We start from the raw sequence: 16145 nt of genomic DNA, 5'->3' as shown, positions 1-16145 counted from the left end.
CTTGTGCAAAAGCGTCCATGCAGCATGGACGCTCTCTTGCAGAAAAGTGCATTGCAAAAGTGATGTGCTTTGAGATGTGGACATGCTTTTGCACAAAAAGTTTTTGCACAAGAACTCTTCCGCAAAAGACTTCTTGCGCAAAAACCCTGCAGTGTAGATGTTGCCCCCATGAGCAATGGATCCACCTGCTTTCCTTCGCTTCCCCAGCCCTCACTGCTACCTCTGATAGAGAGGTAGCAGCGCAGAGAGTGAGGGGGGAAGGCTGGAGCCAATATGCATGGGGAGCTGTCTTTTAAGCCAGCTCCCCGCCTGTATAGGGTCCCGCAGGCCCACAAGCAGGAGCTGGTGCTGGGAGTTAAAAGCTGGCTTCCCCCAGCATCAGCTCTGCATTGTGGCCTTCCCCACCGTTGCACTCCTGCCTCTATGGGTGTGTCTAAACTACATGGCTCCATCGATGGAGCCATGTAGATTAGGCTGATAGGCAGAGGGAAACGAAGCCGCGATTTAAATAATTGCAGCTTCATTTAAATTTAAATGGCTGCCGCGCTGAGCCGACAAACAGCTGATCAGCTATTTGTCAGCTCAGCGCGCTAGTCTGGACGCTCCCGCGCTGACCTGAAAGCCCTTTATCGACCTCCCCGTTATGCCTCGTAGGATGAGGTTTACCGGGGAGGTCGATAAAGGGCTTTCATGTCGACAGGGGAGCATCCAGACTGCCCCGATCTGCCGACAAACAGCTAATCGGCAGAGCGGGGCAGCCATTTAAATTTAAATGAAGCCGCGATTATTTAAATCACGGCTTCATTTCCCTTTGCCGAACAAACAAATTTACATGGCTCCGTTGACGGAGCCATGTAGTCTAGACGTACCCTATCAGACAGAGGCAGACAGAGGCTGCTCTGCATCCCATGGAATATTTAGCTTAAACCAGCATGAATTTTAAGAACGCTGAATCCAGTCATCTGCATCTGTATTTTGTCTGGAAAGGAATATACAACATTTAGTTGTCACCTAACACAACTTCCCTTATTATCTGATGACATTTCTACTTCTTCTTTTTGGTCAGGATCCATCTATCCTGAAGTGTTTTAACAAACAGACAAGATAGCAAGTAAACTGAAAAACACAAACTGCCATATTAGTGTTTGATACTAACATACAACTACAAATTACATTGTTCAAAATGAAAATATTTAACTTCTCTTCAATCTATAATGCTTTTTGCAATCTGTTTAATCAGATAAATACTTTAAACAGTTTAAGAATGAAGAATCATTTTGAAACCCAGAGAAAACATTTTAAAAGTTCTTAAAAATGCAGAGACAAAAATATGGAGAGAAAAAAAAACTTCATGACCATACTTCCAATGATTAAAAACAGTAAAGTCTTTTCATCAATAGACATGATACATCAAATTCTTAGATATTTGAAAGTTAGTTATCCATCTATTTCACAATGATTGTGCACTGTATTTTAGGTTTTTCTAGTGCTAGACACTGCAATAAATTCAGATTAAATTCTGGTTACATAATTTAGTAGCAAGCACTTTATTAAAATACTATATAAAGAACTTCTATTTTGCTATTAACATTTGTATTATATCATGCTACAATATATAAATTAACTAAAGTCTATGTTTGAAACCTGAATTAAAATAGCCAACAGTGAGCAATATGGAATAACAATCTGGTTGTTGTGCAGATGATTTCATCTAAACTTCAGTCAACGAAGCTGCCCATCCAGTATTTCATCACTGTGTAGATTTTTCACAGTTTACATGGCCTGTAATAAACAGATTATTATAGAAGAGGTCAGACTAGATGACATGGCAGTTTCTTCTAGCCTTATACTCTATGACATGGGTTTCCAATTAAAATTACAACAAATTAACAGGATAGAACATACACTAAACCAAATAGACTAAGGATAATAAATTGCGGTTAATTGACTAGTTGAGTAGTCGATGGAATTTCCATTGACTACTCGACTAGTCAATAAGGCACTTCCACATTCCTCATTTGAAATGTACAAGAGCCCCCACTGGAAGGAATGCGGAACGGCACGTGCAGCCTGGGACCAGTGGGAAATCCCTCTGACTCCAAGCTGCATGTGGGTGCCTGCTTTGAAATGTACAAGAGTCCCCAGCTGGGGCTCTTGTGCATTTCAAAGCCATGGATCCCGGAATCAGCGGGGAACTCCATGCTGCACTGCATGCCATGCGGAGCCCGGGGTCAGCTGGGGAGTCCCCAGCTGACCCCGGGTTCCACTGAAATGCTGTGCAGAGCCCAGGATCAGCTGGGGAGTCCTCAGCTGACCCCGGCTCCACGGCGCTGTCCCTTTGAAATGCCGAAGTGGCATTTCAAAGGGGCAGCGCTGCACAGCTGAGCCCGGGATCAGCTGTGCAGCTGCTCCTCCTAAATGCCAAAGTGGCGTTCAAAGGGGCAGCATATCACAGCTGATCCCTACCTAAGCTGTGTGGCGCTGCCCTTTTGAAACACCGCCTCAGCGTTTCAAAGGGGAGCGCCATGGAGCCCGGGGTCAGCTGAGGACTCCCCAGCTGATCCTGGGCTCTGCAGGGCATTTCATCAGAACCCGGGATCAGCTAGGGAGTCACCAGCTGACCTCGAGCTCCACAGCACTTCAGCATTTTAAAGGAGCAGTCCTGCATGGCTGAGCTATAGATCAGCTGTGCAGCAGCTGCCCCTTTGAAACACCGCCTTGGGGTTTCAAAGCGGTAGTGCTGCACAGCTGATCCCTAGCTCAACAGTGCAGCACTACCGCTTTGAAGTACCCGTTCTTTCCCTGCTTTGCTGCCTCCATCTAATAGAAGCAGCAAGAGGGGGAGGGGTTGATTAATCAACTGACTATCCGATAAGCATGTGCTTATCAGATAGTTGACCAGTCCTTAACATCCTTAAAATGGACCCAAAACTTTAGAACACCATTTCTGACCCCAAACATCCCAACAGTTTGGCAACTTTCCAAGAGCCTGAGCGGTATATATAATTTGCCTAACATTTTACATAAGCATAAAAAATACATATGTGTGTACTTGAAATCTCATCTTTGTTAACAGATCAAAAGAAACTACCTGTAAGATCTGAGAACACAGCTTGTTAAGTCCTATTTATACCACAAAATGAAGCTATGTAATAACTTGATCCACTAATATTGTTGCAACTGTAGTGGTTTTTAAATGAGGCCCAAACATGGTTTTATTATTTTATACAGCATTGAATATTCTTCAACATAATAAACATAAACGTAATCATTTAAATAAAGTTTAGTTCATTTCTGAACATATATAATTTTACATATCCCATCCTGAGTCTACTGTGAGTTTTTGAAAACCTTTTTATTTTCTCCATGCTTCTTATCATATTCTACTTTCTTGTTGCTTTAACTGTATCTGTCCTATATAAATAAACCCTCTCTTCTCCCCCAATCAACCAAAATAAGCTTCAAACTGCACATTTTAATTTCTAATTACCTTCACTTAGACTACAGTGAGCTATACTAGAGAAGAATAACAATTTCTATTATTATATCCAATCTTCAGATGCTTATAGACTGCCAGTTCTGCCTACTTGTTTTTCCCGTTGATATTTTCATACCCTCTGCCCCTTGTTTCCTGCCTCCCTCCTTTTTTTTATGCCCTCCTCTCCCTTCTTCCCTATTTATTTTGGGTCTGCACATGCTAAACTCAAAACTCCAGTCATCTAAAGAAGTGGGCTGTGCCCACAAAAGCTCATGATACCACCTACATGTTTTGTTAGTCTATAAAGTGCTACCAGACTATTTGTTGTTTTTTTAAGTTTATCCTGTACAACTTGGCTACCCCCTGAAATTTCTATTATGTAGAAGTTTCCAATCAAAATGTAGTTTATGGAAAAATAGATTTTTCAGAAGCAAAATTAGCAAAATTATTATACTAGTCAGAGAATAGGAAACTATCCGAATGGATGTATATTTTAACATTTATTTTAACCTTGTTACAACTTTGGAGTTGGGTTTTTTTTGTTTGTTTGTTTCTTTCTGGTTATTTTGTTTTTGCCAGAAGTTGGGAGAGGGCAACAGGAGATGCTCATTTGATGATTGCCTGTTCTATTCATTTCCTTTGAAGCGCTTTGCAATGGCAACAGACGGAAGACAGGATGCTGGGCTAGATGAATCATTGGTCTGACTCATTATGGCCATTCTCATGTTCTTTCCTCTATACAAAACATAGTGCTTTTAATATTCATCTTTCACACCAAACACTTGCACATATGCTATTTGAGACATATAACCCTAATCTGGAAATTAGCTTAGGGTGCAAAAGCAACAAAATGGAGCTCTGTGACAAGGAGAAGCAGAAATCTATGTATTTATAGTTCATCAGACAACATGATCAGGAAGCAATAAGCTCCAGGTATAGCCCACAAGGGTTACTACAAGAAGAGCAAATGTCATTAGTCGGGGTGCAGCTACTCACGCCCCTTACTTCAATACACATTCAGATCCTGCAGAATGCAAAGAAAGAAAGAAGACTATATTGATCCTTCTTGTCTTTACGGTTGCATAGATAAATACAATCTGAAGCAATATAATACTGAAAGAGCAGGTATAAAAGATATGTGAACTGCTTATTTTTTAGCCTAATGAAGGCTAATAATTGTCAAATACAGATGTACAATTGTCTGCCTAAACTGCATGTGCAAGCACTAACTGTATGCCCAACTGGCTAATTGCATAATAATATAAAATTGTAAAATAATCAAAGGACATAAATAGTCATTTCTCTCAACCAAATCATTCTTACTGTAAAAATAATTGTATTAAATTTCAGTGGCCATATACTATTCACAATCTTAGTGTAAATCTTCATTCATTATCATTGGAACACCTTCTGTAGTACAGTATATGGCTCTTAATTTGTAGCACAAAGAACATAATTAAAAGTGGAACAAGGCCTTCTCCACAGAAAAAGGGATAGGACTAAGTATGATGCATTCATCTAAATTTATGGGATGAAAAACTAAAAATAAAGTGTTAAAAGCAGTGAATTCTCAAACAAAAACATTTTAAAATAAAAATCTGATTAACACATTCTAACATATCAAAACTGAACAAAAGTGGCACGTTATTCAGACTGCATCTGCAGCATTTGTAGCCAACACCCTTGAGTCATTCAGTTATAGCTGTCAACAGTCCAGTGTTTCCTAACATCATCCAGAGACACTGGTGTCCCAGCTACTAATCACACCAGGAATATGTTGCAGCATTTAGCAGACTTCTTTTTCTCAGAGATACTTTGGCCCTATAGATAAGCTGTCACCCCATGCTTTATCCTGTCTCATCAGCAGAAAGAGCCAACCCTCACTCAGTTTTAACTATCTACACAAACAAGGCAAGGACATGAAACTAGGTGCTCCAAAAAGATATGAGACAGCTAGAAGGGATCAGAAAAGGAGCCTGCATGCGACAGTTGATATAAAGGAGGGAGAAAACAGAAGAGGGAAGCCTTGAAGGGCAGAAGTTGTACAAAAGTGTCAGTGGGTGGTAGGAACAGGAAAAGACACTTTGTCAGATACGCAGAGAACATGGAGGCCGCTAAGAGGAGTTACGTGCTTTATACAGATTTTAGATGATTGTTCCCAGCATCCGAGAGAAGTCGCTAGAACGCACACAGCTTTCTCATCGCCCTCAGACCCCAGCTTCCTTGGGAAAACATCCCTGACCACTTTCTTCTCATATTGGTAACTTTGCCCAGGCAATGGCAACTGCAATGGTTTTAAACAGCACCAGTGAGGGACCCTTGTCAGCAACTCAGCAGGTGAGGCAGAGCGCTCTCTACACATACGGACAATACTATGCGCAGTGCCCCACATCTGGCTCGGGGCGGGCTACACAGTGACGAACTTGCGCTCCTCCACCCGGACACAGAAACCTAAGGTCCGCTGCTCCCTCCCTCCGAACAGAGAGGGTCGATGGCCTGACCTATCAGGCACAGGTGCCTCGCTGCATGACGGGAATTGTAGTCTTCCTGAAGAAAAGCTAAGGGCCGGAGCATGCGGAAGTTAGGGATCATCTAAAGTCGCTGCTATCCCAAGCGCAGAGGATCCCAAGCTGGAGGCGACTTGGGAGGCTGTTATTCACAAACTTCCGCGCTCACCTATCGACGTTAGTTAAGCCGGCCGATAGTGAGCATACGCATTAGTACATTTCACCCACCCGACAATCCTGGTTGTAAGCATGCGCACTAGCACTTGCCCGCTGCGTCAGTTATTTTCTGAGCAAGCGCACTGATAACTCCGTGCCTCACTAGCCCTCGAGTTCACTGAGCTTACCGACAAATCTGGCCGCTTGAGATGTTGAGCATGCGCATTCAGATATCCCTGACCCGATCAGCAACGGGCGAGCCTGCGCAGTGTGAAACAAGTGGGCCAGTTGCGGAGTCTGCGCAGTGTGGATCCGTTCGGGAAGGTTCTGTGTCGTCTGTCTCGCTACTACAGCTTTTCTCTTCAAGCAAAATCCGTTCAGGGTACGGGCCACCTGCAGCCCCAGCCCCCACCCTGCCTCGCTGGGACTCGGCCGCGCCCTCTTTAGCCGCTCCCAGCTCCGCCTCTCACTAAGGAGACCAGACCGCAGGCCCGGCCTGTCTCCGCGCCTCGGCCCTGATCCTGCTGCCTCGCCGGCACCCGGCAGCCCCTGGAATCTGGGCGCCGTTCGCCTCTGCCCCTCCCTTCTCTGGGAGCCGGCCGCGGGGGTGGGGCTGCCCGGGGCCGCGGGCCGAGAGGATGGCGAGCGCCCTCCTTGGGGTTGGGGACTTGCGCCAGCCAAAAGCATCTTCTTTCAATCGGCGGCCACGGACTCTGTGGGGCGGCTAGGTCAGCGGGAGCTGAGGGTGCTCTGCACCTGGCAGGATCGGGCCCAGCTAGGTAGCGCTAGGCAGGTGACTCTTCCCTGGCTGCGGGGCTGATCTCCCCTTCTCTCACTGGGAGCAGAAAGGAGGCGCTGAGAACGCAAGGGGAGGGTAGGTACTGCTACAGGAGGAGGAAAGATCTTCCAGTAAGATCTTTCTGACCCCTTCAGCCCTGCTGCTAGAGTCGAATTGAGAAGAAATCTGTTGTCTCTTCTCTCTGGTCCAGGTGTCTGGGAAAATGGGGGGTGGTGAATAACCTGCTATCTTCCCTCCTGTCCTACTGCAGCAGAGGAAAATGGGCCAGCCTGCAAGCTGCAGAACTTGGTGGCATCAAATATGGAGCCGAAGTGGCTGCTTGCTGTGCTTGCGGATAGGGTCAGCCCTGTGTGATGGCCCATCTTAATGGAGAAAGAGATTGGCACCGTGTTAACTGCGCGGTTCTCTCTCCTTTGCTGCAGTGCCCACTTTCACCGTTGCCTCCTGCTCTGCCTGCTCCCGCTTTCAGCATGGTAAAGAAGAATACTATCCCCGATGGGTAAGTATCCCTCACACTGAGAGAGGCAGGAGTGGGCCCAGCCCTGCCTGCAGGGACTGCCCTATGCACTCTTATGCTACAGGATCTCCTCTCTGCCACCAACAGCCAGGTAAGGTAGGTATCTGCTCCAAGACAGGGAGGGGACAGTCCTCCATCCCCCAGGTGAGTATAATATCCCAGCCTGTTGTGAACGTTTCTCCTTCATCAACTACACATAGATCCTATTCCTTAGCCTCCTTCCCCCCAGTTGTGTTCTCACAACTGGGGGAGAGGGGACGGACAATAGTCCATCCTTTCAACTTTTCAAATGTTTGCCACCAAGAGCAGGAGAGGAAGGGGAGGGGGGGCAGTTGCTTGTGTGCATGTGCATCTGCAAGAATATCTCTTGTGCACCAAAAGCCCTCCCACACACCCCTTGTACTCTTCAAATGAACTATCAGAATGTTTACTGGTTTTGTCTCTGTAAGTCCCAGCATGCAGCATTCTATCTGCATCCTAGTGACCTGAGAGTAAAGAAGGGCCATTGGCTGTGCTTCATATTAAAAATGACAGTGGCTATGATCTCCATTTTATTTTATAACAGATGTAGCCTTTTGTGCTATAGACAGTTCACCAACAGACTTGGTTGCACAGGAACTTAAGGGTTAGTACTGTGGAGTAGTCCCTGAGGCTTTTATGCCTTTCATCAGGAGATCTGTGTGTTTTAGAAAGGTGGGTATTTTCTTCGTGTAGCTTTAACAAAGCCCTTGAATGACTGACAATGTCCAAAACAGTACATAGGATTTCTGATTTCCATTGCCTGCTAAAAAGGTTTTATAATCTAGTATTATAAAACCAATCCAGGTCAAGAAAAATTAATAAAGAATTAAAAAAAAGACTTTAAAGAATTTTAGGTGAGTTTGGTCATAGCAGGCTGTGATCGGAATTACAGTTCAGCAGCTTTTTATTTATAAAATATTTGATAGTTTTAAACTTGTTCTTCCTTTTCCATTCATATTATATCAAAAGTTTTAAGTTAGATTAAAAGTTTTACTTATTTTTATTTAAAAGGCCTTGCGTTCCTCAAACATGAAACGGGGGGAAAAAAGGAATGTCTTGCTCTCTTTCTTCATGTCTTAGGGTCATTAATACTACAGGACTGAGAACATGTTCAGTAATTAATTATCCCTTTATTCCCGGAATTTGAAGGAAGTAAAGCAGCTCTGGCCTAAACAAATAGGCTACAGGCATATGGATGCTATCCTAGCTTTTACTTCCAGCCTGTATAATTAGAAACTAGCCTCTATGTGTGTTCCCAAATTGAGAAATAAACTGTCATGTAGGAGAGATTAATTTAAAAAGTTGATCTAATTCCTCAATGTATTGTGTACCTTTCCAAAGGATGCAGTTGTGGTTTTAAACATTCTTTCAATTTCATGCTTTTTGTTGATAAAGACGTTACAAGTTAACGGCCTTATTTTTATCTTATTTTCTTATGTAAACATTTAAATATATTTCTACCAAAACAGCCTTTGAGAGAGTGTGTGTATATCTATCTATCTATCTATCTATCTATCTATCTATCTATCTATCTATCTATCTATCTATCTATGTTTACTTAAAATTAAAAACATCTGAAAGGTGGTCCAAAAGGCTTTTGACCTGTCAAGATCAAAATTTGCGGTATATGTTTTTTTGATGGAATCAATAATATAAAGTGTGAGGATAGCAGTATGTTTAGGTTTTAGTGACATTGCAAGTTTCACCTTCAGCATAGGTGAAAAAGGAACTGATTTTTATTGTCTTAAAATGTCTACAGTTTTACTAAGTCTACATGATATGTTAATGATTTATATTTCTCTGGTGCACTATTAAAATTCCTATGATTTTTGGGGGTATTTTTTCTGGTGAGAAATTGCTTATGTGAAAATGAAATATGTTATCTAAATTGTTGAAAATGTTCTGGACAAATTGCTCTGAACCATTCAGCATTCCATTTCTTTACTCAGGAAATTTGAAACAGGCGAAGTTCAAGAAAATTAGGAACTATGCAACTCAAAACAATATTATCAATTTGAATTGTAGTTTAAAATGAACTAAAGGTAGTTTTAGATGCTACTGATCATCCTTAATTACGTGTCAGTGTTTTGTTGTCCCATTCTTTGTTGTTGTGAGAGCGTCCTACGCGAACAGGAGACACTACATATAGAGGAAACAGTGAAACTTAAGGCTTGGTTTTTTTTTTTCTCTCTCTCACTCTCACTCTCACTCACACACACACACACGTTGTATCATTTTATACTCCTATAATTTAAAATAATACAAACCACATGGTGTGGATCCAGTTAGCCCCTTAAAAGGCAAATCTGTTGATATCCGCTTTATATCCATGGGTATCTGTGGCTGCGGGTATCTGTGACTCACTTTTGTGGATGCAAATACAAATTTTTGTATCTAGAACCCTGCAAATTTTTAGATACCCATGGATATAAAGCAGGTATCTGCATCCACAGATGTGGATATCTGCGGATCATTCTTCCGTCGACATAGCTACCACCTCTCAGGAAGGTGATGGAGTACTTGGTATAGGTAGTGTCTTCACTAAGTGCTTTGTCTTCACTAAGTGCTTTGTCATTTTAAACAAGGCCATATTATTAGATTTTTCTGAAATTACATTTAACCTGAATGGCTAAAACGTGCAGACCATCATTATTAGTCCATCAGTATCTGAGTCCAACAAATAAAACAGTATTGCTTAATTAGATATTTTTAAAAATAAAAAGTTTATCAGGTTTTGTAATTCAGTGATATATTAAACATTCAGTCACAAAGTTAGGTAACTATGTTTTTACTATATAATTGGGGACTAAAATTCTTCTCTTATTGGTGTTTGTTTAGAAGTATTTTGCCAAGGATCTCTTATTTATTTAAAACTTGGTACGAATGAGTTTTGACTTATTTTTTTAAGACAATTCCAGATATAAATGTTAAAATCCCCTTATGTTAAATGTGTATGTGCTGTTTTACTGAGCTGCAGGGACACTAACAATGAAAATGCTAAACTTAAAAAACAACAAATAGTCTGGTAGCACTTTAAAGAATAACAAAACATGTATATGGTATCATGAGTTTTCGTGGGTTGAGCTCATGATAGCATCTACTACATGTTTTGTTAGTCTTTAAAGTGCTCCCAGACTATTTGTTGTTTTTTGGTTTATTCTGTACAGACTAACTTGGCTACCTCCCGAAGCTAATAAAAATGCTACTTATTTATGTAGCAAAATCCAAATTTAAAAACAGTGAATATAATTTCTATTAAAGTTCTGTTCTGCTCAGGAAAATAATTTTAGAAATGGCACTAGAATCATGAACTCTACTCCTGTTCAGGATTATTTATGTTGCTTTTACTTCGGAACTAATACAGTGAATTGAGAGTAAACTGAATTCTGCTCGTTCATGTGTACCATAAACTTAATTGTTTGTTTAATTCCAACTTAAAGGCAGTGGGACAATATATGTCAGCCTTTTATTTTTAAGACTATTGGGGCTGTGCAGGTGTCACTGAGAACCTAATTTGATCTACTGAACACTTATTTGTAAGGCTGCATGAGAGGGAAAGCACAAAATTTGGATTTTAAGTTATTCACAGGGCTAGCAGTCAGAAACAAAATATTGTTTTATAGATAAACTGAGCGAATCTGCCCTGGAATTTAGTGAGACAGTGTTACTCCACAAAGCCTTTTGAAGTCTCCTCTCAGAGCAGTATCGCACTTTAAAAATACAAGATAAAAGGGACAAAATTATGAGATCTGTTAGAATTGTACAGGTTGGACCTCCCTGGTGCAGTACCCTCCCTCTGGGTGCCAGATCTGGCCACTGGGATACACTCCCTGCTGCCCTGGCCATGGGGATACAGTCCATGCTGTGCTGACCTGGCAGGGGTTACCAGCCACTGGACCTGCTGCCTCTGGCCACCCCTGCTCAATCTCTTTGGTCCGACAATATCCATTATCCTGCTGGCAATATCCATTATCCTGCTGGATCACAGACGTTGCCGGATCAGTGTGCACCAGATTTCAGAAGTTAAGCGTGTACATTTCTGTAAAGCATATAGGCCCAGATCCTGAGCTGCTCACCTATACTATTCTGGAGCTGAACTTAAGCAATTTGCAGTATTTAAATCTCTCTTTGTTTTTAATACTGTACTATTTCGTTATTTAACATGTATGTAGCATCTGGTTTGGAATTCTTTTTGTTTTTTAAGGTAAGTACTAAACTCTGAACACTTACCATGCAGGTTCTCAAAGGAATGCAAATTTTGGAAGCCTCCGAATTGTTAAGTTTAGCTTCAGATAGTCATCTTTCAAGTTATTTTTCTCCCTAGTATAACATTTTAAAGCTATATGTCTGTTTTTGCCACTGTTAGTCAAAAATCTTTCCTAATGGACAAATGCCAGCGTCTTTACTGAATCTGGAATACTGATGTACTTCAACACTATAGTAAAGAAATGTGTTGCTTTTCTTATTATAATTATAAAAAAACTTTTCCTGACTCCATCATGTCACTGATGTGACATCATCATGTCTCTGGTGTCTCGCTACCCCTCCTTGCCCTTTCCTCAGTGCTGGCTGCCACTCCATGCCTCCTTCCTCCCCTGTGCTTGACTGCCGGGAGGAGAGCATGGGGCGTGCAAGGCCTCAGAGAGGCTCCCTGGCCCTCGCCCCCCCAGGCAATTGGGAGGAGAACGGGGCTTGATGTGGCCTCAGCCAGGAGATGGGACAGTTAAGGTTAGGCTGCAGAGAGGTGCGGTGGGGGGGGGAAGAGACCGCGCTAGCGAGGGAGGAGAACGAGGGCTGGCGCAGCTGGGGGAGGGAGAAAGGGCCTGGGCTGGTGCAGCAGGATTTGGGCGGGGGGAAGGAAGAAGAAGGGGCCCAGGCTGGTACAGCTGCAGCCCAACCCTCCCTGGTGGCGGGGGGGAGAGGGAAGAGATGGTGGGGCCTGGCCAAGGCCAGGGGTAGAGAGCCAGCGTGGAGTGGCCTCAGCAGCCGGGTGGGTGAGTAGCCAGGGCTGGCTGCGGACTGGGGGGAGGGGAGAGCTGCTGCAGCTGCCGGCCCTCCCTGGTCGTTAGGGGGGAGAGCTGGGCCTGCCTACCCCCACAGATAGGAGGGTTGGCAAGCATAACTAGCAGGGGGCACCACCCCCTAGTTTACTTTTAATAAATCTAATGTCCATTAGAGACAAACTATTGAAAACTGGAATGTTCTATTCATAGAACAGATAGAGCAGAGGGAGTGCAGGCTCCCCTTAGTTTACTTCTGCTGTGCTCTAATTTTATTTTGGTGGGATCTGTGAAAGGGTAGCTGAGTCTCCTTTGTCATTCAGTTTGTGGTGTCTCCACCCAAAACGTTGTTATAGTCTTGAGTTCTCTAGGAAGTAACTTGAGACTACCAATTCATTTCACATAGATTAGTGAGCATCAGTCTGTTGTAACTGCTATATCACTTGGACATTCCATTGAGTCTTGGACATTCCATTGAGCTATCAATTGTCCTATGCGTTATTGCTTAATAATGCTTGCAGGAACTGCCAAGCCAAAGACAAAAAGGCTTTATTCTTTCAAGTTGCTTCTGATAGTGAGATATTCAGTTGTATAATTCAACAGTTCTGTCATTTTACTCCTGTAATTTAGTCACCTAACGTTCTTTTTGTCCAGTCACCTGTGAAAAATGTGGGCAAATGATTCTTGTACTTGCAAATAAGAAGTGAACAAAGTGTATGTTTATCTAAATTGAGTGTGAAATATACAGAATAAGCACAATGAAGGAATATTTTATCTGCAACTTGTTCTAATATAACTTTACTTTCCTCTTGAGAAGATACAAGTAAATTTTTCTCAAGAACTTATACACGGTGGAATCTACTGTAGGAGCCAAAAACTGAATTCATTCACTGGATAACATTGATCACCGATGTGTACTTGTATGTTATAACGTAAATTGACTATTCACATAGATGAAAACAACTGCTACCTTTATTATTAAAATGTGACTTACTGTTCTGGTGTTACCAATATTACATTGAACACACAACCACAAATATTTCTGATATTTGCACTTAGGTTTGACCTCATTTTATTACAATTCACGACGATGATATTTAGTGGTTCTAATTTAATGATATCTAGTCTCTTAATATTAAGATATCTAGTCTGTTAAAAATCAAAGCAGAAAGCCATTCTTATGAAATTTAACTTGTATTAATGGGACAAGTCTGCAAGTCTTCTGTCCAAATAACATTTGTAATATGGCTTAAATAATTTCCTTGCTGGCAGACTTCTGTCTCCGAGCCTAACTGAAAATTTTTCAAGGTCAGTAACATAATTTATTCATGATCACCTTATTAACTTAGGGCAAACTCATTTTTATGTATCCATCTCTTTCTAGAATTACACCCTAATATATGCATATCAGATTAGGTTCTTCAATTTAGAGCCTGTCACTGATCCTCAATCAGATGTGGTTGCCCAACAGGAGCTCTTCCCTCAGTTTCCCTTTTCTTCTTTCTTTTCTCCACTCAAGTATGAGGAATTACTGGTTCACTATAAAATACATAGCCGTTTGACCCCAGGTCAGCCTACTTCTCTAATACTTGTTACCAGGATACGTATGTAAATAAAAGTGATGAGAACTTTCTTTCTTTGTTTTTAAGAGGGCTTCTCTCTATTTTGGCAGATCTCTGAAACTCTTTAAATATTCAAATATTAATTTTAAAAGAATGAAAGGGGTAATTTTTCACATAAACCAGACTTTAGAATGCTATTCATATATTTTTTCTAAAGTAGCTAGCTAGAGTACTCTTATAGCAATAATATAGTTCAGGTGCTATTGTTATTTGAAGTCCCTGTTTTCAAACCCAAGTTACTTTCTGGCAAAAATTAGTCAGAACTTGAAGTTTTAATGTTCTCATATCAAAAGTGACACACTTTCCTTTTTAGAAAAGCAGGTAAAATTCTGTGTATTTTGATGTGGTAGTGCATTTGGGGCAGGCGATGGGAACAAAATGATTCCGTGGGGGGGGGGGGGGGAGGTGAAAGCTTGAAGGCTTTTATTTAAGTGTTTGCATAACTCAGAACAACTTCATTTTTAAGACATCAAATTTTTATGTATACAGTCATATTGAATGTTTACAAGTCTGAGAAACTAGAGAAATAAAGATGACTGAAAAAGTACTCTGTATGTGCAATATGTCATTTATTGATTTAGATGTGCACACATTTATAATCTCAAAGGCTTTCCTGTTAGAACAATAAACTTTAAAACCCAGAAAATTTTAATTTAGATAGTTGGGCCATGAGAGGCTTTTAAAGCTGTGTAGCCATTTGATGCAAATTTAAAGGTGAGATTTGACTTGTACTCCCCTCACACACCTTTTAAAAATGCTAGCAACAAATTAGCATATATGCTCTTCCTTCCACAAGTTGGAAATTACATTTGCTAAGAGACTGTATTTTAATAAATTGTACTTGGACTTTCTCCTGTTTGATAGTGGTTCCTTCTTTAATACTTGTTCCTGAATTTCCTTCACACTTTAGGGTCTTACTCGTATCTTCCAAGTAATACTTTGGGATTTGTTCAGTATTTCTTTGAGGCCCTGTGGTTCCATCCTGAATTTCTTTATCATCTTCCTCTATAGCTTTTTTTCCCCTCATATTCCCAATCAGTCCCATAAATCAGTGGTTTTCAAACTTAGGGTCGTGACCCAATGCTGAGTTGTGGAATGTCAGGCACTGAGTCTCCTTGCTGCAGGGCGATCAGGTGACCTGTGGGGTGCTAAGTCAAGCTACTGCCTCTTCTGGTACTGCAGACTATGCTGTGCCCTAGAAGCAGCCAGCAGCAAGCCTGGGGTGGGTGGGCAGGCAGGAGAAGGGCACCCAGAGCTCTGTACACTGCCCTTCCCCTGAGCACTAGCTCCATACTCCAATTGGCTGGGAGCCTACTGCAAGCTTCTTCTGGGGCGCAGCATGATCTGTGGTGCCAGGAGAGGCAAGAAGCCTGCCTTAGCACTCCCACTGCATCACTAACTGGGAGCTGCTCAAGGTAAGCCCCTTCTGCCCCAGTCTTCACCTACCTCCAAAGCCGGAGCCCTCTTTGGCCCCAAAACTCTCATCAGCCCAATTCCAGAGTCCATATTCTATTCAAATTATGCTGAGTTGCGGGCACCAACAATTTCCTTCCCCTGGGTCATGAAAATAAGTTTGAAAACCACTGCCATAGACTGAGCTTTTACTTTTAGATATACTTCTGTGCCTCTAATCTTTCATTATATCTCCAGTCAAGTATTGCTGCATTTTTCTGATAATGCCTCTTGGATTGTCAGCTGCTTCCACCTCAGTTTCTTCAAGAATTAACTTTTTCATGTAAGCCTTTGTTTCCATTATTGTTAACAGAACTAGCATTTTTCTGTTACTCAGTCTAATTTTAATCTCATGTTTGACTTCTTACACCGATAATTAATAATGATATTAATCATGCCTCCACTATTGTAATTACCATCTCTCTGGCTTCCCACAACTTGCATCTTAACTCTTCCCCATATTTCCAAACACTTCTATTAAAATCTTCCTCTTCAAAAGCTCTAACCACAGCTTCTTTTCCTCCTCTAACCCCTGTTCTTTCACTGGAATCTTGTATTCCAGAACAAGTTCAGATTAAATTCCTTCACAGTTC

General features: G+C 41.8%; 1 protein-coding gene and 1 long non-coding RNA gene across 4 annotated transcripts in view; one reads left to right on the top strand and one right to left on the bottom strand.

Moving 5' to 3' along the window:
- Positions 1-1025: 1025 nt before the first annotated feature.
- LOC142830419 (uncharacterized) lies at positions 1026-6125 on the bottom strand. Its single transcript, XR_012905636.2, has 2 exons — positions 5611-6125; positions 1026-1782 (listed from the first exon to the last, which is right to left on the bottom strand). It is a non-coding gene; the product is annotated as an uncharacterized LOC142830419 (long non-coding RNA).
- Positions 6126-6344: 219 nt separating this feature from the next.
- LOC102451939 (uncharacterized) overlaps positions 6345-16145 on the top strand; it is a 34611-nt gene continuing 24810 nt past the window's right edge. The window contains exons 1-2 of one of the 3 annotated variants that reach the window (XM_006113171.5): positions 6345-6523; positions 7363-7439. In XM_006113171.5, coding sequence (XP_006113233.2) covers positions 7411-7439 — 29 coding nt within the window. In that variant the 5' untranslated portion in view covers positions 6345-6523; positions 7363-7410. The other 2 variants (XM_014581829.4, XM_075935195.2) reach the window with 2 other exon arrangements.

The sequence above is a fragment of the Pelodiscus sinensis genome, chromosome 8 (genome assembly GCF_052426305.1).
Source record: "Pelodiscus sinensis isolate ZL-2025 chromosome 8, ASM5242630v1, whole genome shotgun sequence".
Taxonomy (NCBI): domain Eukaryota; kingdom Metazoa; phylum Chordata; order Testudines; family Trionychidae; genus Pelodiscus; species Pelodiscus sinensis.
This window is presented reverse-complemented; position numbering and strand designations above follow the sequence as displayed.